Source organism: Rousettus aegyptiacus, unplaced genomic scaffold (genome assembly GCF_014176215.1).
Source record: "Rousettus aegyptiacus isolate mRouAeg1 unplaced genomic scaffold, mRouAeg1.p scaffold_m13_p_12, whole genome shotgun sequence".
NCBI classification, from domain to species: Eukaryota; Metazoa; Chordata; class Mammalia; order Chiroptera; family Pteropodidae; genus Rousettus; species Rousettus aegyptiacus.
The window spans coordinates 53,457,371-53,483,179 of NW_023416287.1; the positions used below are offsets into that span (position 1 = coordinate 53,457,371).

A 25,809-nucleotide genomic window follows, 5' to 3' on the forward strand; every position below is an offset into this window, starting at 1 on the left:
AACAAAGCTGACTTAAGCGTTTACCCTCAGTGGAGAATGCAACTACTACTGCTATCTTGGAATTGTGTTCATCTGCATGTGTGTAATATAACTGTTGTCATGTATAAGTCTGGGTACCAGTGCTACTATTTTTCTCTTTTCTTTATACATCTTAGGGGAACTTTTTAGATGAAGTAGGCAGACTCAGTTTCTGAAAGACAATAATTTAAGAATTCTAATTATTTGTGTTTAAATTATACCAGTTAAATAAAATCTGGTAACAGACTTAGATATAACATTAGAATTTTCTAAGTATTGAAAAAGTAAATTTCTTAAGTTACTCTTTTATCCATTTTTCCTGTTCATTTCCCGAAGAACACACATGAACCTGCATAGATGAATGTGAAATGCTGCAAATTCTAATGGGGAGGGAAGGGCGATGTGGATATAGTCAGACTGAGAAACAGAAGGTTCGAAAAGGAAATAATTAGGAGAACAAGTTGACCACAGAAGCATTGCAGAGTTGCTAGGTTCTTTTGGTCCATTTAAGACTACAAATCAGTAATTTATTCTCTCACCCATTCAGTCCTGTCTAGCTGACTCTTAGCACTCATGGTGATTCTTTATTAAAATGATGGTCCCAACCGCTTAGGCGGCATTTTCTTTAAGCCTGCTAATATGATTGCAGACAAATTGTAAATTAAACATCAGTGGTATGGTTAAAAGCAAAGGCTCTGGAGTCTGACAGAACTTGATTTATAGCCAGGCTTCGCCATGTAGCAGCTGTAAGACATGAGCAGGTTCTCACTCTTGATGATAGTTATGTATATGAGATGTCCGTTGTTTATGTTTTTATACACTAATCTCTTTAGATCCTCATGTGTTATTGTATGAATTTTATGTATGATAGAATTTTTACATTCTCCCCAAGAAACTGCATATCCAAGAGATTATTGCTGAATTCCTGGTTTCTAAGTATGTAGTCAACATTATGGTCACAGTTCATTTATATGGAAGAAGAGGGCAAAGAGGGAGAGTATCAGCTAATTGCAAATATATATATTTTTTAATTGTAATCGTTTGAAAGAGGTGAAATCACAGCAACAGAATAATTAAAACAACAATCACCAGTTCTCCAAGTCCAAAAAATTTTTAGTTAGAAATGTGCAGAACCTCTGAAGAGTCAAAGAAAGTATGAGTAGGACTGACTTGAGTCCCTACATGATGTCGATCTCATAATTTGTGATAATTTTTGCTTATTTTTCTTTAGAATTTGTTAATGATATCATGAACTATTGCTCATTTCATTTGTTTTTTGTTGTGGTTTTCTTTGTCTGTTTTAAGCCATCTTACTTTCTGACCTGGAGTGGAGAAACCCAACATTGTTTCCAGAGTACCCTCACTTGGCCTCGGTCAGTGTTCTGATATGCAAAAATGGGATGACAAAACCCTAGTACATAAAATTGTTAAGTATATACTTAGGGTCACGCCTGAGTGTTAGCATGGGGGACATGACCATTGCAAACTGGTATTTAGTTGGGGAAATGCGAGAAGAAAAAGACAGACATTGAAACAGAAAAGAAACAGTGGCCATTAACAAGACACGGACATACACACACAGTGAGGCAGCCGCCATGGGGTTTCTGAGCAGGGCAGAGATTTTCTCACTTGTTTTGGCTTTATTTTGTTGGAAATATTGTCCAGAATTTGTGATAAATCAAGCCATGACTCTTCTGGTCCTTGATTGGGCTATTTAGCTTTATTCTCTTAATGTTCAAGCAGGTAGACTTGATTGCTACAGCCAGACAGCTGTTGATATTGTCTCTCTGGTCTCAAAATATTGCGTAAAGTTTGACCTAGAATATTAGTGTCAGGAGATTTAGACTGCAGAGGTTGTTTAGTCCTAAACTCCTTAAACCTGGATATGTACACTGAGGATATTCTAGGTCACATAGTAAGCATCATACATTAACCCTTGAACTTTAACCAGTTAGTCGTTTTTTATGTTAAGAAATAGACATATCAGAACAGAATGCAAAATGTGTTGATTTTAAAGGTAAAATATAAGTCTTCAAGAAGATTACTTTTGGGAGAGTCACTTTAAGCTGGGCCTTCTGACCTCAGAAGACCCTTTTTTCCCCTTCTGTTTCTAGAAAGACCTGTTGGCATTTTATTGTTCACAGCTCAAACGAAATAGTCAGTAGCTATCCTTTTTAGAGTTTTGGGATTGTTTGAGGATATAATGAAACACTAGGACTTGAATAAAGTAGATAGCCGTTATCCAATAAGCAGTTTAACTACAAATGTTGGAAAATCCTTAGAGTGGTTTCAAGAGGAATTTTCTCTTGGTTTTCTCTTTGAGTCACTTTCGAATTGTTTGCGTAGGTAACCAGTGAATTGTAAGATATGAGAAGAAAAACTTTGTAGGAAATACGAGAGCCATCTGGCTCAAGGAACTCTGTTTCAGGTGGGCTTTAGTCCTTTGGTGTGTAAGTCTCTGTAATACGTGGGTAGGCCTAAAAAATGCAGAAAGGCACTTGATTAATTCCTTCAATATAGAATAATTATGGTGGAGATTGTGAATTTTTTGTGACTGAGGCTTTAAAATAAATTTTTATCATGATTTTTTACTAATCGAAAATAGTTTTCTTACCTCTTCATTGGTAGTTCAGTAGAAATATGTTGCTATTCTACAGTATGACCACTGGGGGGGGAGGTTTATTTTCATGTTTTGTGGTAAAATCAGAATATAATTTGTGGCATAAAGGTATTTCTGTTGAACCAATTTAGCCTGGCTTCAAATAAGTGAATTTCAGGTTAAGAAGTTTTAAATCTTTACATCTTTTTAAAAAATGTCTTATACCTAGTTTTATATACTTAAGGGATTATTAGTAGGAAAAAAAGAAGGTATTTTCCTAGCATCATCATCAACTATGGAATCTGAACAGATTCTTACTCCTGAATAGCATTTTAGCTTTGTTTCCCTAAGCTAGACTTTCTTCAGAGAGATTAAAATCTTGGAAAAAGGCATTCAGCTTCTCCTCCCCCCCCTTTTCGATTTATCGGGGTGACATTGGTTAACAAAAATTATATAGGTTTCAAGTGTACAAGTCTATAATACATCATCTGTATATTGCATTGTGTGCTCACCACCCAAAGTCAGATCTCCTTGAGTCACTACATATTTGACCCTCTTTGTACCCTTTTCTCTCTTTCCCTTTCTCTCTGGTAACCACTAAACTGTTGTCTGTGTCTAAGTTAATGTTTGTTTGTCTTTGTTTTTGCTTTCAGTTTTATATTCCAATGTAACATCAAATGGTTCTTGACTTTTTTCATCTGACTTATGATATTCTCATGCTGTTACTGCAAGTGGCTGTATTTCATCTTTTTTTATGGCTGAGTAATATTCCCTTGTAGATATGTACCACTTCTTTATCCAGTCATTTATTCAAGGACACTTTAGTTTGTTTCATGTCTTGGCCACTGTGAATAATACTGCAGTGAACATCAAGGTGCATATTTCTTTTTGGATAAATGTTTTCAAATTTTTGTTTTGATACCCAGAAGAAGGATTGCTGGGTCATATGGTAATTCTCTTAATATCTTGAGGAACCTCCATATTGTTTTTCATAGTGGCTATACTAATTTACATTCCCACCAGCAGTGTATGAGGGTTCCTTTTCCCTCACAACCTCTCCGACACTTGTTATTACTTGTCTTTTTGATAGTAGCCATTCTAACAGGTGTGAGGCAGTATCTCATTGTGGGTTTGATTTGCATTTCCCTAATAGCTAATGAAGTTGAGAATCTTTTCATATATCTATTGGCCATTTGTCTTGGGAAAAATGTCTGTTAAGATCTCTGCCCATTTTTTAATTTGATCTTTTTTTTTGTTATACAAGTTGCATGAGTTCCTTGTATATTTTGGATATTAGCCCCTTATTGGATATGTTGTTTGCAAATATCTTCTCCCATTTGATTGATTGCCTCTTTGATTTTCTTTGCTGTGTTGGAGCTTTTTAGTCTGATATAGTCTCATTCATTTATTTTTGCTTTTACTTCCCTTGTTTTCGAGGTCTAATTCATAAAACACTTTCTAAGATCAAGGTCCTTAAGTTTAGTACCTATGTTTTCTTATATGAATTTTATTGTTTCAGGTGTAATATTTAGGTCTTCGATTCGTTTAGAGTTAATTTTTGTGTATGGCGACGAATAGCAGTCTAGTTTCATTCTTTCACACCTGGCTTTCCAGTATTCCTTGAAGAGGCTTTCTTTTCTCCATTGTATATTTTTGGCTTCTTTGTCAAAAATTATTTGCCCATGTATATGTGGGTTTATTTTGGGGTTCTTAGTTCTTTTCCATTGGTCTGTGTGTCTGTTTTTCTGCCAATACTATCTTCTTTTAATTATGGTCACTTTGTAGTATAGTTTTGAAGTCAGGGAGTGTGATACCTCTGACTTTGTTCTTTTTAGTCAGGATTGCTTTGACTATTCAGGGTCTTTTGTGGTTTCATACAAATCTGATGATATTTTTGTTGTTCTGTTTCTTTAAAAAATGTCATTTACCCACCTTTAAAAAAAAAAAGATAATGAAGGTGCTATGCAAAAGTAAAAAGTAGTCTTTCTCAATAGCCAACCATTTATTTTTATCTTAGCCTATAGAGAACATGTTTGACAATACAGTAACATTTTTCTTTGAAAAATCATGTAGATGATTAAGACTTGTTGGTTTAGTTTTAACTCTTATCTACCAAGTCCGAAAAGCCACCACTCAGGTGATGGTATTGGAACTAGAATTTGGGTATCAGCCTGGAGGTCAGGTTATCCACAGGAAGAAGCTGGAGTTGTGTCCCTCTTGGCTAAATAGATGTTCGGAAGGTGAGCTCACCCTCTGTTTGTCTCATGGTGTGTGCTCTGGTGAACTCAGAATGTTTTGAGTCATCGATCCAAACAGTGAAACAGTATCATACTAGCAGTAAACAAGTGACTGGACTGGGGCCTACTTGTTGTGTAAGAGGCGTTGGAGGCAAAGGTTGCCAGAACAGAGTTCATACCCGCTAATCTCTGCCCTCCTGGATCTCACCTCTCTTTTCTTTAGGCTTTTTTATTCCTTTCCTATCAATCATCATCCTCTTTCTCCCTAGCACTCACTAGTGGTCTCAACCTGGCATCATGAAAAAGCACCAAACCGGAAATCTGGTTTCATCTAAGTAGGTGACCTGGGGATAATTCCTGATCTCTTTCTCAGTTGCCTCACATTTAAAATGGATGAGGTTTTCTGCCATTTTTCTTTTCCCCTGTATCTTCATCCCTTCATCTACCCTCCTACTTACAGTTTTCCCTTTCTCCTGTCATCCCACCTGCATATTTTCTCATCTCTTCCAAGTTGTATTTCTTCTGCTCCCCACCATCTTCTTATGTAGTTTTTCCTTAATCTGCTTTCTTCTCTCTTCCTCTTTTCTCCTTCCTTTTTCCCCCACAAGCATCACCCCAGTATGTTTTTTCTTACTATCATCTGAGGCCAGGGATCAGGAGCTATAGTAGGACATGGAGGAAGAGGTTTAAATTTTTATACATTGCATAATATTTAAACCCCACCTGGCCCAATTACTTCTTTTGAAAGGAATTTGTGTACATCATGTACATTAAATTAGATTACAAGTGCTTGTGGGTCCTTCATGTACTCCGGGCTCACATTAATATGTGGTAGGCTGGACAGCAAGCAGTGTAACACATTGAATGCAGGGTAGATTTTTCTGTTTCTAATTTTGGTGAAATTTGTTTTCAACTCTGCCATTTAATATTTTTATTGTGTTTCTTGGTGGTATATCGCTGCAGTAAACATTACCAACCCCCGTTTATTTGGTCAAATATTTGAAACTTTTGTCTTTTTGTGATGTTTAGAGAGAGAAAAAAAGGTTTAATAATGTGAACATAATTAAATATCTGAGGGTGAGCTAGTATATTGTTGATGAATTACCTAAATATTTTTATGGAATGGTGAAAAATTGTGTATTCAGTTCTTCATCAGTAGAACTTTAGCTGAATGTCCCTTTTTTTTTTTTTTTTAATCTCTATGGCTCTCAGGTTTGTCTCAGGGCTCTAAAGTAGTGCCATCCAATGGAAATGTAATGAGAGCCACATATGAAATTTAAAATTTCTAATAACATTTTTAAAAAATGAAAAACAGATAAAATTAAAAGCAGATATTTTAATAATATCATTTAATTTTATACCTAAAATATTATCATTTCAACATTTGACCTATACAGCATATAAAAAATTGAGATTATCGCATATTTTGTTTTTATTCTAAGTGTGTATTTTACGGTTATAGCACATCTCAGTTGGTACTAGCCACATTGAATATAGCCATATGCCTAATGGCTATTTGTAATGAATGAAACTAATGAATAAAATAGTATATTTAATTTAAAAATTAATATATTTTGTTCATGTGTTAAGTGTTTAAGCATTTTAAATAATTTACTTGAAGTTACTATATATTGACTTACTGAGAGCTAGAAAGGAAATAACCAAGAATGGTTGAATTTGACAATATTGTACTGTTTACTACTTAAGTTAAATGATTTGTTCATTATATTAATATATAACATTAATATTATAACAATATAATTTATTATGTTTACATATTAATGAGTTATTATTACTATTTCTTTACTATTTACAGTGCTGAGCAGACTCCGTTCCTGAACTGTGAAAATATATTGGGTCATGCCCAGATGACAAAAAATTTTTAGTAATTGAGTTCTTATGAAGCATATATAACCTGGCTGTCTTTGGGGGGCTCATTGATGCTTACAAAGATACAATTTTTCCTTACATGATTAATTTATATAAGATTTCTTCTCCATATATATAGCTGGTTTTCCAAAAACGAGGATGTGATTGATTTAGAGAATCATTACCTTAATTAACTCAATCCCTGTTCTGTGATGGAAGCTGCATTGACCTGTCATGTGATTGGGCAGGACTTGGTACCTATCAGTGTAAACACATGGCACAGGCTGTCCCATGCCCTTGCTTATCTCCGTCAGAGAGCAGGGGTTGTGTGTTTTGAGCAAATCTTATTGGTAAAGTCGTGTATGTATTGCTCTTTTTTTAAAGAACCATTTCATTTCCGTTCTAACCATATTACTGGTCTGCCAACAGTTTGTCAGCAGAGCAGCTTTCAGTTTTGATAATTTAGAAGTGTTTTTGTCTTTGAAAGAAGACATGCTTAATAAGGTAGTTCAATATTAGTATGTTTTACTTAGAAGATGATAGTGACGTTGAGAAGAAGGCTTATGAAGGCTTTTTAAGTAAAGCTGAAGATGTTTACCATGGAAAGGCTCCTGCTGGTATCCTGGTGAGTTATCTCTACCCATGTCCTGGTCACTTTGCTTGATTGCTCAATCTGGATAATACTGAGAGAAGAGGAAAGAGCACCCACCAAAAGAAAGTGCCTAATGCCTTTTCTTTGGAAAATGTATCATTGTAAGGGATCTTATTAACTTTTAAATATTAGATTCAGCAGAAATCTTTGGCCCCCTGCTCTCCTTCATTCACGCTACACCATCTTTCTACCTTTTTCTATGTATTAGTTAACAACTCATAACTTTCTGCCTAGAAGAAAAATGAAGTTGATATTTTAAACTGAAAAGTTTTTAAAAACCGAGTTTCAAGCTAAATGTATCTGGTTTCAAAGTGCAGTAATTGAGGAATAAACTACACTTAAAAGCTTTATGGGCTTTTTGGTTCTAAATTTTTTTTTTAAACTAAAACTAATATTTTAAAAACTCGCATTTTATTCTTATATAGAGAAAAGTGACTGTATTTTTTTTTCTCCTATGATTACAAACAAAAAATTTTTGTAAGCTTGAAATATGTGGGGAAAATTCTTATTATCTTGAGTTTTTTTAATCTAGTTTTCTCTCTCTAATAAGATATAAAACAAGTCACATAAACTTAGTGTAAGTTCCACGTGTCCTCATTAAGGAAACAAAATCAGGTGAATTAAAGGCAATGTAATTTAACTCCACCTAGAGAACCTTTTCCTTTAAAAAATAATCTGAAGTAAATACAATGAAGTAAAATATTTTTTTAGAAAATTAAGAGCGTATATTTTTATGAAAAGTGTAAAATAAATGACAAAAATTAGACCATTTTTAAACTGTGGCTTATAATCAGGTTGATTTTAGTTTTAAAGTTATAAAAAAAAATTTATCGTCTTAAAAAAAAGTTAACACATTTGTATGCTTTTTGCTTTTGGATCTGTTGGAAAAGTGTATGTTTTCATGGTTCTGAAACTGGACATTGTGTGAATATGGACATCATTTGAATATGAATGGAAGTCATTTTAATAGTATACAGTGTGTACATATAGACTTATGCACTTTTGTTATAAAAATCAGAAGGGAAAATAGTGACCATAGCTGACTCTTGAAATATTTTAAAAATTCAGTTAGTGAATAGCACTACCACAAACCACCCATCACAGGAAGCAGTTCTTACACTTCTTGCTGCTGGTGTTTTCTAGAGGACAATAGGTATTTTGATTTGCTACATTTTATTATCACTTCCCTTTTATGATAATGTTAGACCATTGAAGTTCTGTGGGTTACCTACCTGTCCCAAGAGAAACTTGAATTTTCTGAATGGCTAGTGTTCAGAACACTGGATTTGATATCTGCTTAATAAGTTGTGCTGGTTTATATTAGACTTTATAACCTGGGTGTGTGTGTGACAAGAGGGAGAAGAGGAATTCTCATTTTCAGAGTCTAGGCCTTCAGTTATCTGGACATTCCTTACTAGTCATATGCTGTCTGGACACACTTGTTGGAAGATCAGAGTCTCTATCTTAAAGATGATTTTATGTGTTTAGAATGTAAATTTATACATCTTACAATTTTTTTTTAAAAAAAAAACTGCTTTGTTAGAAATTGAGAAGTTTTTAAAAATCATATTTCCATAATTTCTAACAAGTGAAGGTGATGCCTTTATTTGGTAAAGAAAAAGCCAAATTATTTCATTTAAATACCCTGAAGTTCCAAAATAATCTGCTGGCCTTATTTACCTCACTTATTTTAAATAACCTTGATAGTATTTTTTAATTAGGGCAAAATGTACATTAGGAGTTCTTAGCCAAACTTGTAATACTAAGAAATGCTTCTAGAATTGAGCCTCTGTGGTTTAGAGCTGGAAGAGTCTCTTGGGGCATCTAGCCATGCTTATTGGAGATGAGAACCCCATGCACAGAGGTTATGAGACCTATTCAGGAGGCAGAAGTGCCTTTGTTTGGGTCTTCACCTCCTCACCAGTTGCAGGGGACTCGAAGAAGCCCTGAGGGCAGTGCTTCTCCATCCTTGTCTTTCTGCTCTCTTTTATCAAAGGACCTGGGCACCTGTGCGCTTGAGTCCCACCACCCACTTTTTTCAGAGAATTTTGTATATTATTTACGGAAAGACTTAGTAACAAACAGTGGTAGAAGATAGCAAGTCACTGTAGGAGGAGTGTGTGTGTGGCTTGGGGCATTGTGTTTTATACTGAGGAAACCTCAGTGAGGGTGGAAAAGTCCCTCCTCCCCCCATAGCACCTTTGTCATTGCTTCCTGTTTCCCCAAATCTTAGAACAGCACTATGTGAATTTGTCCAAAACTAAACACTTTTCTCCAATCCAATGTGGACAGTGTTCACAAAACTGATTAAATATTTAGTTGCATAGAATTTCTTTTCCTCACAGAAATGTGATGTTATTAGGCAGTTTGGAGGAGAGTAAATTTTCATAAAATCTTTTCTGTTTTCACAACTTGCTTGCATCTTTTAATCTTGATGTCACAGATGAGCTCAGGTATTTTGAGGAGAGTAACTTAGAGGTTGTGGCCGGGAATGTGAATATTTATTACACGTTTTTATATGTATGCCCTCATTTGTTTTCAGAAAGGAAAGAGTTGACTTACAGTTAAAACACAGGCATACACAGCTATTGCACAACACTATAGAGTGCCTGACTGAAAAATAAATTTAAAGAAAATGATATTTTCTTCAGCAAATATTTATTGTGCCACATTGAGACTGCTAGATGCTCATATATTTTTTTTGTCTGCACTTACTAAAATGTCTGAATTGTTTGCTGCTTTGATTTTGTGAAAAATTTAATTGAACAGATATCCAGCAGATGGCTATATAATTACTACTTTTTAGTTTGTCCAGATACTTGGTCTCTGTTAGCTGAGCTAGTTCATTCAACAAATCGGGAAAAACCCAGTATTGTACGTCTGGTCTAGGTACTTGTCAGTTAGTTTTGTGCAAGGAAAAAAGTCATAATCTCTTCACTGTGTCTTTAGACGTCTCAAAAAGTCAGATGTGTAGGGTCCAGTCTAGAGGAATTGGACATAGCTATCTGAAAGGATCTAAATAAAATTTTTAACTTTCTTTGAAAAACGCTTATCTTTTTATATAATCTGTGTTTTACATTTATACCTTAATGTAAAATATTCAAAATCAATGCAGTTCTACTGAAGGAAAATTATAGACACCAATCCTAGAGTAGATAATTTTTGAGTGCTGTACATTACTTATCTAATTGAAAGCAGAGAAAATGAATCTTATTTTTTTTTCTGTTTTGTTGCTTGATCTAGAAAAATATTTCTTTCTCTCATCTGAAACCTATTGCAAAACCTAGAACCGTTGTCTAAACTCTTTCTTCAGATATTTGGAGATTTTTTTTCCTTGTAGGATTGCTTCAAGGACTTTATTATGTAAGGCATTTGATTTTCTTTTTTACCATCTTAATTATTGTTGAGAAGGTATTTTTCGAAGTGTAGAAATACAGTATGCTGATCTTTTATAGAGTATTGTTTTAACTCTATAATGAAATCATGTTTAGAACTTTGTGTGCCCTTGGTGTACCATCTTAACCTTAGCCCATATCTGTATAGAAAAGGCTTTCATCAGAAATTTCCCTAAATCCTAGGAAAACAAGAAGGAAGAGCTGTGTAATCTCTAGAATGTTATTGTGTTCTCTGAGACTTATCTAAACTGAATGCAGATAGAGACTATCTTCAGTTAAGGCAAGGGGCAGTAGCTGAGATTATAAAAGTCATTTGTCATCTTTTATATTCTAACAGCATGAAGTCATAGCCATTATAAACTGATAGTCATAGATTGAAATTATATTGGAAAAGTAATTTCTTCAGAGTAACTGAGGCAGAAAAGGAGCAGGGAGTATACACTCCAATTCTCCTCACTCCTCGTACACTGAAGTTTTTAAGGGGACTGCGAATTGATCCACTTGCCATTAGACATAGCTTGATAAGCTGCCATTTGGTGTCACTTGGGAGTTTTAAAAATACTATACCTGTTATCCTGGGGCATTGGGATTCTTTGGAGTTCTCAGTGATCCTGGAGGCAGCCAAGGATGGTTTCTCAAGGACATTGATTTCCAAACTCTGACTCATCATTGGAACCCCTGCCGAGCTTTAAATATAAAATACAAATTTCCTAGACATACTGAATCAGAATTAAAGGGGGTAGTGGAGTCCAGGAATTGTTTTATTTTGTTTTTAAAATTAAACTGCAGACTTTATTCAGACATTTTCTGAAGTCCTTTTTTTCTGTTTCGCATCCAATCCAGAATCCCACCATGCATTTAGTTGTCATTTTACTGTAGTCTTTCAATCAAGTGACATTTCCTCAGTCTTTCTTTATCTTTCATGACCTAAACACTTTTGATGAGTCCTGACCAGTTATTTTGTAGAATTGCCCCCAATTTGAGTTAGTTTGATGTCTCCTAATTAGATGGAGGTCCTGTATTTTTGGCAAGAACACCATACATGTGCTGTGCTCTTTTCAATGACTCATACCAGGAGTCTCTGATATTGATGTCTTATTACTGGTGAGGCTTCCCTGGATCACTTGCTGCAGGTGGTGTCTGCAGTTTTCTCTACCGTAAAGTTACTGTTTTTCTTTTTGTAATGAATATGTATCTTGGGGAAGATACTTGGAGAATATGCAAACATTCCTATTTCTTTTCAAACTTTCTTTTATTTTTAACATCCATTGCCTGCCACAGTTATTACTGAGGTGTTCTAATGGTGGTTTTCTGTTTTCCTCATTCTATACTTATTAATTAGAATCATCTTTTAAGAGAAAGTTGTCCCTTCTCCCTACTTATTTATTAATTTATCAGTGTGAACTCATGAATATTTTAGTCTGTAAGTTAACCTATCATCTTGTTGCTCATATTGTTCTAACTGTAGCCATTGGGAGCTCTTGACATGTTGGCTGCTGTGTTCCTGTAACATGCTCCATTCTTTTGATTTTGAACACTTTCCTACTTTCTGGAACTACTATTTACCTGCCTCCAGCTCTGGGATCAACCTCTTCTACAAGAAGCCTTGTTTTTTTTTTTTAAATTGGAGAATGGTATTTAGAAACCAATATCTGGCCTCCAGGTGTGCTAATTGCTTCTAGAGTATCCTTGATTCTAGATCCTCTTAGCAGAGAGAAAGCCCAACTATTGAATATGTAGCCCAGGCATAGGCACGTCAATATTTGTGCATCTATCCATGGAGATTTTCAATTCCAAATCAATACCACAGGGGTTGTTTAAGCCTTCTCTGTAGGAAGTTGTAATTTTAGATACTTCTCTGGTGGTTGCGATTACTCAGAATTGGAGAATGAAGGCTTTTGGATATATATCTGTTAGGTACATTGTGGTCCCAAAGCCAAAGACCCTTTTGGCTTTGTTAAGTTCTCATCATTGATGAAACATCTCTTTCTTAGTGAATTGTTATTTTCCATATTTGGGTTAGTCAACATTTCTTTTTCTTACACCAAAAAGAATTTGTGTGTCACTCTTAACCTTTGTAACTAAGAGAACTCAGCCTCCTAGAAGAAAAAGTCCTTTTTTCTTGTAGTGGAGTGGAAACCAGTCCAATTTCATGTCCAGATTCTTGCAAAAATTTGTGAAGAGAAATGGAGCACACTTCAGGTAGCGTTTAATGATTTGAATGCACAGAGAGGCCGTGTGTTTATTAATATACATACAGCCCACTCATGCAAACAAATGACAGTCACAGAATTTCACTAACAACAAATTTATTTTAATCCTTGAATTATCTTCTTTTTGATAAAGTAGTCTGCATTCTTTTTCTAAAGTGTTGCTTTCTTTCTAAAGTAAGTGCTTTATCTGTCAGCCTTCTTGATAAGAAACCCTTCAGTCTTGGGTTGTTGAGGGTGCTTGGTTTGTGAAGTTAAGGCCTGCATGTTCTTATGAAGTTAGCAGCTAACTTAAGCTTAAGTGCAGTGACCTTCAAATCCCACTGGGGTAATTCATCTGGTTTGTTCCTACTGAACTTAACCAGGTAATATGATGAGGAACTTTCAACCCAGGGAATTAACACAATTGGTTAAAATTTAAACTTTTTCAATTTAGTTCATTTGTGATATTAACAGACATTCTTCTGGCAGAATGAGAGGAAAATGAGTGAAGTTTTAACATGTCTTTTCCCAGACCTCCAAACTACAGGAATATATTCATTTGTTCCCAGTCTCATGACTGTAATTTAGACTATAGATGAGTCATAATGTCAGTCCTTGACTTCTAAGTCAGTGAGTAAATAGAATTTCAAATAAAGTCAGAATGTTTTAAAGGAAATTATAGCCTACCAATGTCTGGAGTAATGTGATAGTCATTACCGAAAATACTATGATGGTTTCCATAGAAACCTGCTAAGATTGTGTGTCTTCCACATGTGAAAGTGAGCCAGTATTCAGATTTCTTGTTTTATTATAGAGTTGCTTATGGTTACCAGTGATCACCATCAATATAGTTTAGCCACACAACTCTTATCCAAGAAAGTTTAGGATGAGAACATGTTCCCTAAAACAGGGCTACTCATAATAAAAGCTTAACATTTTTCATGTATGATTGCATGTGAAAGAATCACTATGCCTTATAAATGTACTTATGAAATTTTTATATACACATAACCCTAAAATCTACATAAACTTAGCATTTGTGCTTTGGGAAGCTTGTGGTCCCAAGATAGAATGAAAAGAGTATGGGCATGACAGAGACACACCCAAGCTTGTGTCTGTGCCTGCCACTGTGTAACTGTTTGACTCCAAGTAAGTAGCTTATCTTCTCTGAGCCAGTTTTCTTGCTAGTACAATGCATATAACATTTACTTCACCTAATTGAGGTCTTAAATGAGGATTAAATGAAATGAGGTAAATAAAATGGCATTTGGAAGGGATAAATGTTAGCGCCCTCTCTTTTTTCCCCCATCACTTTTCCATGGCTAACACTAGGAGGAATAATGAGTTAAACATCTGAATTGTAGCTTAGCTTATATGTGGTTTGTCAAAGATATGCATAGTTTAAAATGTTATGGCGTGAATAAATGAAGAGTTTGAGTTTTCACCAGTATAAGTGAATGTAACTCCCACATAAAAAATTACAAATTTGTGAATCAGTTAAATTACCTCCACTTTGTAAAATAATTTTAGGAGAGATTTATTTTAACAGCAAACTCCTCCGAGTGCATTCAGTGTATTTTAAAAACAATAGCTGCAAAATTAACCTTGCAAAAATATATCTACGTAATACTACTCCTAAGTATTTATCCAAATGGCATGAAAGTTTGTTCACACAAAAGCCTGTACACAATGTTTTTAGTAGCTTTGTTTATAATTGCGCAAGTCTGGAAACAACCCAGAAATTTTCAGCTGGCAGATGGATAAACAGAATTTAGTACATCCATATATAACGGGATAACACCAAGGAACAAACTACTGATACCTGCAACAATATTGATTAATCTCAAATACATTATGCTAAATGGATGAAGCCATATTCAAATAGCTAGATGCTTTATGGTTCTATTTATATGACATTCTGGAAAAGGCTAGGCTAAGGAACAGAAAACATATCAGTAGTTGGCAAGGGATGGGGGAAAAGGATTGACCACAAAGGGGGATAGGGGTGTTTTGGGTTTGATCTAATTCTGTGCCTTGATTATGGTACATGATTGTCTGGTTAAAACTGCACTACAAAAGAGTTAATTATACTGTATGTAAAGTACACCTTAAATTTTTTTTTTTTTTTTTTACCTAAAGGTAATATTTTGAATACTTCAAGGTGTAGTTATTTGAAATGTTATTGCATTTCATAGCAGAGTTTACATGGACATTTAGAAGTTTTCTATGCCGATAGGTATAACCATTAAACAAAGGTTAATTATAAACAGAATCTTAAACTCATTGCATGTTATTATGATTTTACTTCTGTGCTTCTTTCCAGTTTCCAGTCAGGTTACATGTTCCCTGTAACATATACGTATATGGTTTGTCACTTCATGTACAAGTAGACTAGAATTGGGCATATTACAGTCATGAGAGGAAAAGATATTAGAAAGCTTTGTTACAAGGCGTTATCCAGAAATTTGAGAAATGAAGACAGAAGCAGTGAAGAGAAATATAGTAATGAGAACCATTAAATTTTATAGAGCTGTGATAGTTTGTAACAAGTTTGTTCACGGGAGTCATATGGGGCTTGAGGAAAGTTGAGGCCCACTTTTTCTGATGTGCTTCTTGCCACTTGAGGATTTACTTGAGGAACACATTATGTATAGTGGAATTTAAAGATATGTGTAATAGTAACATTTAGTTTTCCTTGCTCTGTACCAATTCTATTGCTGAAGAAAAAATATTCTGGTACATTGCTGAGCATTAGGAAAATGAAACTATTTCCACATACCATTTACCTTGAATGCTGTGTCCTATAGAATTATAATGCTGGGCATTTTCATATAAATAGGCTGACTGGTAGGATATGATAACATAAGTTTGTTCTCTTTCACTCTGTTTTCTGTAATAGTCTTTGGTCATGTTATGACCATTATCACTTTCAGCCTTGCCTCCATCTCAGCTGACTTCCTGGCACTTACTTCCCCTGACAGACCAACAGTGTCTCGCCTGCCACAAGTCACTGTAAGGCCTCTTGGTGTTCTTCAGAGCGATCAGCACGGATGTCATTTGTTCTCTCAGGGTTATTTTTAGATTTACTCATCTGAGATGGGTACCTTTTTAATTGTCACATTAGATTTTTGCAGATTTTTCTGTGGGGTCTTCACTAGCATTTGGAGAAAAACATTGGTTTAAAAACATTGGTTTCTAAATATCTGGAAAAATATTGCTTTTGGAACATTGGCTTGGCCTTTACTGTTATTGGCATTTTTTGGTAATGTTTGGTCCTGTGTGTTGAGGGGTGGCTGGACGATGTCTGCATATATATCTTTTGCCTGTTGAATTCCTTTCAGGTTACATACAAAACATTGTATCTATTCCTTCTCCTCCTCATTGATTCTGTCCAATAGATCCTGAATTCATTCTTTTGTGAATTCATACATTCATTGATCCAAAAATACTCGTTAAGAACTTGCTAAGCACTGTGCCAGGCAGGCTTTGGGGAAACAGTGAAGCATGCAACACTTCTCCTTTCTTTGTCAGTTTGGAGGTGGAATAAACAAATTACTGCAGTCTGGTGAGTGCTTGCATGCTGTGGTAGGAAAGGGCAGAGTACCATGGGTGCATGCAGCCACAAACCCCTTCCAACCACCTTTTGCTTCTCACCACTGACCCCATGCTTCCTCACTCCATCCCTTTTTGTTATTTTTGATTGTGCTGTGTGTGCTCACAGTCTGTTGGGGGCATACTTCTTTTGTTCCCATAATCTCATCTAAAATATCCTTGCTACTCTTATAAAACATTAGATTAACAGTCAACAGTAATTGATGGATTGAGAAGAAAACTAGTGTTGACCTTTGAAGGATTGTTCTGAAAATTATTGGGCCAGTGACAGGTGGAGGGCATGGAATTAGTGGTGTTTGAAGATATGATAGGTGACACAGTCTTCCCTTAGTTTTAACTGCTGAAAGCCAAAGCAAATAGTTAAGTAAAACTTGGGGCCACCACTTGTGAAAGAATATGTATTGCTGTAGTGGCAAAGTGTCTTCCCTTATTCGAACCTTACCCAGCCCAAGGTAATTGTTCATCTATTTTGTAGAGAGTGTGGTGAGATCATAGAGCAGTAAGCCCCCTGAGCAGAAATCCGTGCTTCCAAACTTTCTTAAAGCAAATTTGTTGTGACAGATTTGAAATCTGAATTTATGAACTTACTAGCCTTGACAGATAATCTTAAGGTCAGCTTCATGTCCTATCATTAAAAAACAACAACAACAACAACAATAAAACCCTGAATTCAGTAGAAGAAGGCTTTCACTGGGTTTTTTTGGGGTATTTTCTTCCAGTTTTCTCGGTGTTTTTTGGAGGGGTGATGAGGGGCTCTCCACATGTTTTTATCAAGTCAGAATCAGTATTAGCATGTCTTTAAGTCCTTTGTTGGCAGACATCAGAATTGGATTATAAACAAGCCAAGCAAACAAAAAAAACTGTATGACCTTTATCATTCAGACTGATGATGAGAGAGGAGGGCAAGAGCTGGGGCTACTTGGCACCTTGGTGTCTTGAGCTAGTGAGCCTTCTGGATCACCACTCAGGTGGCTCAGCCCCACCGGTTTCTGATTACTTTTACTTACTTCAAGAACTGTTCTGCCCATTTTGGGTCAGATGTCTCCCCACCCCATCAGCCAGCTGATGACAGTGTCTGGGTCCTTTATGACAGACATGGCTACTGACAGTTTACCCCCTGTGTTTGAGTTTCAGAGAGGAAATCATTGTGATCCAGGGAACCCTATTAATACCCTCTGAACTAGCCATTGCATCATGTATCTGTTCAAATTCCAAAACAGGAATTGGATCAGATATAGAAAAGTCCCTGACTGTGCCTTCAAACAGAAGAGATGGTGGGGTTGCTTTTCTTAAGAAAGATAGCTCATAACCTACGTGGAATTGACTAGAACCACAGAGCCTCCAAAGAATACCTCATCCTGGCTAAGTCTCAGTCTCGCAGGAAGGAATCTTCTGAGTCCAGACACCAGCTCAGAATGATTTTCAGAACTCCCCTATATATCTTCTCTGAAGAAAGATACAGGAGAATCCCCAAAGCTTTCTGCCTCCTTGGAGTCCATTTTATTCCTAAGTTTGGAAATAGCAAGAATATGCATTATCAGATGGTCTCTTGCTTTTATATGGAGCTGTTTCCCTAACTTGACTCATATTCATAATCAGTTGTTAAACTTTTAAAAATATCCAAGGAAATTTGCATTTTAAAAAATGTTCAGAATGTTTTTTATGTCTACACAATTTGAACCAGTGGAATAAGTAGTAGTCTTGAAGTTCAGCTTTGACAGGAAATTCACTACAAATTGGCCTTTTTTGTTTTCATATCTAAGTTGCTTTGTCCATTCATTGAGCAATATTTACTGAATCCCAACTATGTGCAAGATGTATTTCTAGCTTTGTCTAGAAATTGTGGGGTGATCCTAACCAACTGCTTCCTTTCCATTAACATCTGCCTTGGGCTGGTCATTAGGACTTACTGATTCTCAGTCCCGACTGAACCTCTTCTGCCTTTACAGTTGTGCCATCTCTTGCTCGAATGGATTGCATTAGTTTCGGAAGTGGTTTCTGCTTTTAGCCTTCTCTTCTCCAGTTCATCCTCCCCACTCCCAAGTCATCACGTATGTCATTTCTCTGACTGCAACCGCTGCCCGTGCCTGTTGCCCACGGGTTACACTTGAGGAATGGTTACAAGGCCTTGCATCATATATCACCTTTGCCTCACACTCAGCATGCCCTTTCCACGTGCGCTTCTCTCTTTCCTAGGACTGCCCACTGGAATCTCTTTTTCTTGGCCTAGTAGACCCCTCACACACGTTTATATCGCTACAACAAATATTTCCTGCTTCCTGTAGCCTTCCTTGAATCTCCCGTGCAGATTTTTTTCTTCCTTTCTCCCACCAAAATAGCATTATCATAGGCATTATGTAAATGAAGACAGTCTTTATGTGTCTTTTTCTTGTTAGAGCCAGGGACCACTGAGAGAAGGGAGGCAGCATTTTATTTACGTATAATCAGGACTTACTGTGATACTTGGCATGAAGCAGGTGCTCAGTTTTGTTTGACTATATGAAAATAAATCCTATCAGATACAGCCCAGTGTAACGGACAGATTCGGTAGGTGGATTACAAATTCTTTGTTTTACGCCTTGAAGGAATTACATAGTCTTCTTTTGTGGTTGTTTCTAAATTAAATCTGCAGAGGTATTGCATTGAAGGACCTTTCCTGAATAACGTCTTTATAGACTTCCTTTTTGATTATGACCAAAAAAAAAGGCTGTCTGAAGAACTTGGTGTATTCAGGAAGTTTACTGGGAGACACTGAGTTATGGTTTACAGATTATGTAGATGGGGAACTAAATGGTTCTAGAAATGAAGGAGAATCCTGTTCCAACAGCCACTATGCACCGTGGGCTAGAAAGACACCTGCCATGTTCTTGAGCAGACATTTGGGGCAGTGCATTTTAGATGTGCAACTGTCAGCATTTCTTCAAGAACTTTAGATTCAAGGAGATCAGATGGGTTTAATGGACCATTTACTTTGTGGAGCTCCTAGGGTTGGGGGCCATCTCCCCCATTCAGACAAGGGCTGTTTTGTGTGTGTGTGTGCTGCTATTTCCTGTTTCTTATTTTGTAAAGCAAAGAGTAAAAGGCAGTTAATATAAAATTAAAATTAAAAGTTAGCATTCTGCTGTGATGAGAAAAAGAAAAAACTGAGAGATGCAAAGTAAGGCATTTAATTGAATTTAAGTAGCTGAGACTGGCTTCTCCAGAAAAGCTGGGTTCTTTGTCAGGCATATAACATCAAGTGACTATAGCACTATGTTCTTCTCAAAGACTGCACCTCTTTTGTATAGTTCTCCATTCATTCAGTGTGTCTAAGTTGTAACCTCCTTTAGATCATTGTGATCCTTATAGTGTCTGCAGGGCACATGGTGAATGTTTTATAAAATGTGGGGTGCTTTCACCTCCTGCCCTCCAGGACCAGGTGGAAGCTTGCAGCATGTGCTACCATGCGTGCCCTCGCTGCCTTTCATTACCTACTTTCAAGGAAGTAAAATCCCCAGCCAGGCTGAGTGGTACCCTCCTCTAGGGGACTCTTGGATCCTTGGAGAACTATAGGGACTTAAGTACAACTTGAGATCAGCCCTCAGATCTCTTGTCCTCAGAGACACTAGCTGACCTTGAGAGTGTGATCATTTAAGCCACAAATGGAAAGTAGCAGAGAGGTTGGGACCCTGAGTCAAAGTACAGCAGGGTTTTAGTGAATGATAATAGAAAGTAAACACCTCTTGTCTCAGTTTAAATGTAAAATGAATAATGTCTGCCTTGCATAACCTAAATTCTCATTTTGAAGATCAAATGAGGTATGTTTGAGACGTTCTTGAAAAATAATAAGTGCTACTCAAATACAGAATATAAGCTTTGGCTCCTGGAGGAGTTTGGTCCAGGAGCATAGGTGAAAGCTGGATTGTGTATGAGGTAACAGTGGCCTGATGTTTGTTTCCTGTAGTATCTACAAGTTTCTGTTTCTTCATAGCCCATTTCTTGTGTCTGTGAGCGGAAACTTAGATGGAATATTGAGGGCAAGTTCTTGGGTAGAAGCCGTTTATCTCTGTCCACAAGCCCCAATCACATGTCATCCCCCAAGAAGTCCACCTCCTGGCAATGAACCTCAGGTCTAGTAGAAGGATTAGTATCAGTGCTAATTCTTGTAGCAGTGTGCAGAGGAGGCTTGGAGGGTGGATATGGCTTCTTTGGACATAATATTTATGTGGTTGGGTAGCATTAAGTAAAAATTGTGGAGAGCTGCCGACAAGGTCCTTGCAATCCGTGTGATACCTCGCCTCTAGGAACCCTCCTAAGAATGAGGAAGTAGGAACTGATCGGGGAACAATGCAGTGTTGCTCCGAAGCAGAGAGTACACTCCTAGCCAGGAGCAGACAGATGAAACTGCAAAAGATCACAGCAGGGTGTGGGTTGGGTGAGGATAATCTTATCTTAGCCAGCAGTAATTGTATGTTCTTGTATAAAAGCAACTTGCAAAAATAAAACTGCACCATTGCTCCACCATTAGTGGACAGTGGACCTCCTGATCCCAGCTTCCCGTCTTTTTTCTTTTCTCAATCTCCCACCGTTCCCACTCAGGTTTATTTTCCAGGGCTACGCTGGACATGGCAGGATTTACCACTTGCTGGGTACAGCAAAAAATAATATTCCAGTTGCTAAAGAAGCCCACTTGCAGCAGGAAATCTGGGGGTTTCATCAAGGCTTTTATCATTATGGCTTAGGGCATTTCTGTCACTTAGAGATGCAGGTAAGGACATAGGCTTTAGAATCAGACTCGAGTTTGAATATCGGCTTTACCACTTAGTGTGGAGACCGTGGACACTTCTGAACTCCAAGTTCCTTATAAATGGGAATGTTGATACCAAACTCATGGGTAGTTGTGAACATTACATGAAATAATGTTCATGTTAACATAGCACTTGACATGTGATGAATGAGTAACAACTGTAGTTGTGTTTGTTAGTAGTAAGTACTGCTAACTAGTAATGCAGTATAGAATAGATATATGAAAGTAAACTTAAAACTTAGAAAACAGGTTTTGATCTATATAAAAGTGGTTTAGAATGTATTTTGTATTGATAGGAGTTTAGAAATTGTATTATTTTAATAGCAACCTGTATCTTTATAGTTACTCTTTTCTTTAACAAAAGTTATTTTTGATTGAACATTTTGATTGAACATCACCTTTAAGTAATTTGGGTGGGCAGTTTTTGTAGGATAGAGATCTATATTTGAACCTGTTTACCGATGCATTCCATTTATATATCTACTACATGTGATCATTTACTTCAGTTTCTCTGATGCTCAGGAAAAGCTGCTAAAAAATCTTTAAACATTTGGTAAATAATTGAAATTTGAAAGCTATCCATTTATTCCAGGCGCTAGTATATGTTTAAAGTATTTGATAAGAAAAATCTGGTAGTGGGTGCCATTGAATTTCATGCATGAAAGAGCCATCATTTGGCCTTTAATAAGTATTTTAGTTGATTGCTATTACTGATTCTTTCCATTTTTAGTTTAGTGACCAATAAGTGTCTTCTTTTCTTGGAGGCTCCCAAAACTTAACCTAGCCCATGGGGCTACTGCCTAGACCCAAACACAAACTGTGCATTGTGTACACAGTATATTCGTCAGGCTTATCTGCTCCATTGTGTCTAGCTTTGGATCTCCCATTTAAAGAAAGACATACACATACCATCTTCAGGCTTATCTGTGGTGGACATTTTCTGGGTAGCTGACCTGCAGCCTGTGCACCTCCACACCATCTCCTGTGAAAGCTGGAGCCAGCTATGTAGCCTTCTCCTTTTGTCTTATAACCATGCTTGCCAATAAGGATGCCAATTCACCGACTGTCCACCTTAACAGATTCAAGAACAAGGGGAAAGTCAGTACAGAAATGAGGCACCGCCAAATAGAAGTTAACGTGGAGCTGAAAAAAGGGAAGAAAGATTGACCAGATGCTGAAAAGAATGAGAAATATAAGTTGAAGCTCTACAAAACCAAAGAATGAGAAATATAAGCTCATTTCCTGATGATGCTACTTCACTGCAGGAAAACCACAACAACCAGGGCACTCTGCAGATTGGTCTGTTGAGGACATTGTCAAAGGTATAAATAGTAACAATTTGGAAAGCCAGCTCCAAGCTAGTCAAGCTGCTAGGAAACTGCTTTCTAGGGAAAAACAGCCACCCATATACAGACAACATAATCCAGGCTAGTTTGATTCCAAAATGCGTGTGCTTTGGGGGTAGAACTGATTGTAGTCCCATTTAGTTTTAATTTGCTTGGGGCCTCACTAACATTGCTTCCAGAACATCAGAACAGACCAAGATTGAGGTGGCTTCATGCAGTAGATTGAAGTGCTATCCCAGCATTCATTTCTTTATTGATATTGCTCCATGCTCATGTCAGTGAGCAAGCTGTATGGGCTCCAGGAAACATTGCATGTGATGGTTCAGTTTTCTGAGACTTGGTAATTAAGTATGGTGCAGTTGAGCCACTGTTGACTCTTCTTGCAGTTCCTAATATGTCATCTATAGCATGTCGTTACTTATGTAATCTTGCCTGGACACTTTCAAACCTTTGTTGCAACAAGAATCCTGCTGGACCATTTCCTGTGTTACTGATGGTCCAAATGAGTGGATTAAAATAGTCATGAAAACAGAAGTTATACCCCAACTTGTGAAGCTCCTAGGAGCTAGTGAATTATCAATCATGACTCCTGCACTAACAGTATAGGAAATATTATCACTGGGACAGATGAACAGGTTGAGGTTGTAATAGATGCAAGAGCACTTGCTGTCTTTCCCAGCCTGCAAATGAACTCTAAAACTGATCTTCAGAAGGAAGCTGGCCACCAAGACCAGACACAGTAAGCTGTGAATCATGAATTAGTCCCATTCCTCATTGACGTTCTCTGTAAGGCAGACTTTAAGACACAAAAGGAAGCAGTATGGGCTGTGACCGACTATCCAAGTAGTGGACAGTTGAACAGATTGTATACCTAGGTCACTGGCATAATAGAACCATTGATGAACCACTTAACTATGAAAGATACCAACATAATTCAGTTATTCTAGGTGCCATTTCAAATATCTTTCAGGATGCTAAGAAACTAGGTGAAACCGAGAACCTAAGTATGATTGAAGAATGTGGAAGTTTGGACAAAATTGAAGCTCTACAAAACCATGAAAATGAGTCTTTGTACAAAGCTTCATTAAACTTTATTGAGCAGTATTTCCCTGTAGAAGAAGAGGAAGATCAAAATGTGTCAGAAACTCTTCGAAGGTTATGTGTTCCAAGTTGAGGATGGCACTCCAGAGAACTTTAACTTTTAGATTGTACAGCTGAGGCATAAAGTTACTTGTTGTATACTATGTTTGGTGTAAATTTGTCTATTTCTCTACTACCAATTATTTTAAAATATGGTTTGTTATTGTACCACTTTTTACAATGAAACTGTAGTTGGATGGTTCCAAACGGTTCACACTGTGTGAAGCTTCTCTCAGTGAGTTTATTTTTATGTGGTATTTCACATCTTGCAGTGAGGTCCTGTAAGTAAAGATTAAATTTTACCCTTAAAAAAAAGATATACACAATTCTCAGTTTGTCATTAAAGCAAAAGTAAACATAGTCATTTCAGATATTTTAAGGAATAAGAATGCTTATTGTGGTAGTACAATAAAAATAAACTCTTCGATGTGTAGTAGTGGCATTTAGAGGAGGGTGGTACATATTCAGTGTGCTTCTGGTGGACATTATAACTAGGGCTGTCTGATACTATTGTGAACTTCTTGGTGAAAGAAATGTGTTTCTGTCAACTGGAAGTATCCCAAAATTGAAAAGCAGTATATAGCATATGATGTTTAAGACTTAGTCAGCTCAAGCTGCTATGACAAAATACCACAGACTGCATGGTTTCAATAACAGACATTTTTTTCTCACAGTTTTGGAGGCTGGGAAGTCCAAGATCAGGGTACTGGCACATCAGTGAGGGCTCTCTTCCTGGTTTGTGAAAACTGCATTTTCACTGTGTCCTCACATGGTGGGAGGTGGGGAGAAGGGGGTGGCAGAGCTCTAGTGTCTTCCTCTCCTTATTTAGACATTGATCCCCTCATAGGGGCCCCACCCTCATGACCTCATCTAAACCTGATTCCCTCCCAAAGACTCCACCTCCAGGGTTAGGGCTTCAACATGAATTTGGGGGTTGGGAGGAGAAATATTCAGTCCATAACAATGCTTAACCTTTCTAAGCCTCAATTTTACTATTTTTAAAAACAGATAATACCTCTAAAGGTGGTTCTGAGATGATAATGCATGTAAAAGCTTAAGAATTTGATATATAGTAAGCTCTCAAAAAAAGTAGTTGCTGCTACTGTGATGATTGTTAACTACCATATATCAGAGATGTGTTAGAAGCATTTTTGGTATTTGTTGAAAGACTACACTGGATAAATTCTTCCAGTTCTAAGAATCAGTAAACGTATTTTTATGTTTTCCTTTGCGCTTGTGAGCCCAAAGAGAGGGATGTTGCTCTGTGAACATTGTTCAGTTCTGTGTGATCTTTCTATGTGGGTATATTTATGTCTATCTGTGTTATGAACTTTTATTCTGTCTTTGCTTTTTCTCTAAATTTTCATCTTTCTCTTTCTGCATCCTTCTCCCTTGGTTTCTGTCAGTCTATGTTCTTGAATTCATTTTTCCTTCTCTTCTGTTTTTTCCTCATCATTCATTGTATGAATAGTTTACAATGTATATTATTTTCCTGTATTTTAAAATGTTTGTTTTATTTCAAAAGGTAGTGGCTTTGGTGGTATGTTTAACCTACATGTGACTGGGTTACCTAATGGTGTATCTTTTTTGCCCCTGCTCAGAGTCCTGCTTTCCCAGGCAATGACCAGGACAGGCCTGACTTTGTTCTCACTGAACTTTAATATGGCTTGCGCAGTAAAGTTTAATGGAGCCAGATTCTGTTTAAAGAGGAAGCTGTTTTAACTTATCATGAATACAATGACCAACCGCTTTTTCCCAGACACACCATGAGGAAGTCCCCTCCCCCAAGCTGGTTGGGGCACCATCATTCCCTGTGTGTAGTAAATGTTAAAGCACCAGGCCTCCCTTTACTCCCCACCCCCCAAGCCTTCGTAACATAAACGGAATTGTTTTATATCTATAGGCTAACAGAAAGTAAGTTGTTTGATAGCCTGTGTTTCTCTACATTTAACAACTTTCATTT

The 25,809-nt window shown here is 36.8% G+C and overlaps 1 protein-coding gene across 3 annotated transcripts in view; it reads left to right on the forward strand.

The window, feature by feature from the left end:
* The window catches only part of LPIN2 (lipin 2), a 79,244-nt gene that overhangs the window by 18,117 nt on the left and 35,318 nt on the right, over nucleotides 1-25,809 (forward strand). Inside the window, exons 1-2 of one of the 3 annotated variants that reach the window (XM_016156962.2) lie at nucleotides 7,255-7,348; nucleotides 22,440-22,682. The exons of 1 other annotated variant lie outside the window; for it this stretch is intronic. In XM_016156962.2, the coding sequence (XP_016012448.2) occupies nucleotides 22,581-22,682 (102 nt within the window). In that variant the 5' untranslated portion in view covers nucleotides 7,255-7,348; nucleotides 22,440-22,580. Of the gene's footprint in view, nucleotides 1-6,653; nucleotides 7,349-22,439; nucleotides 22,683-25,809 lie in introns of those variants that run through there. One more of the 3 variants, XM_016156954.2, reaches the window with a different exon arrangement.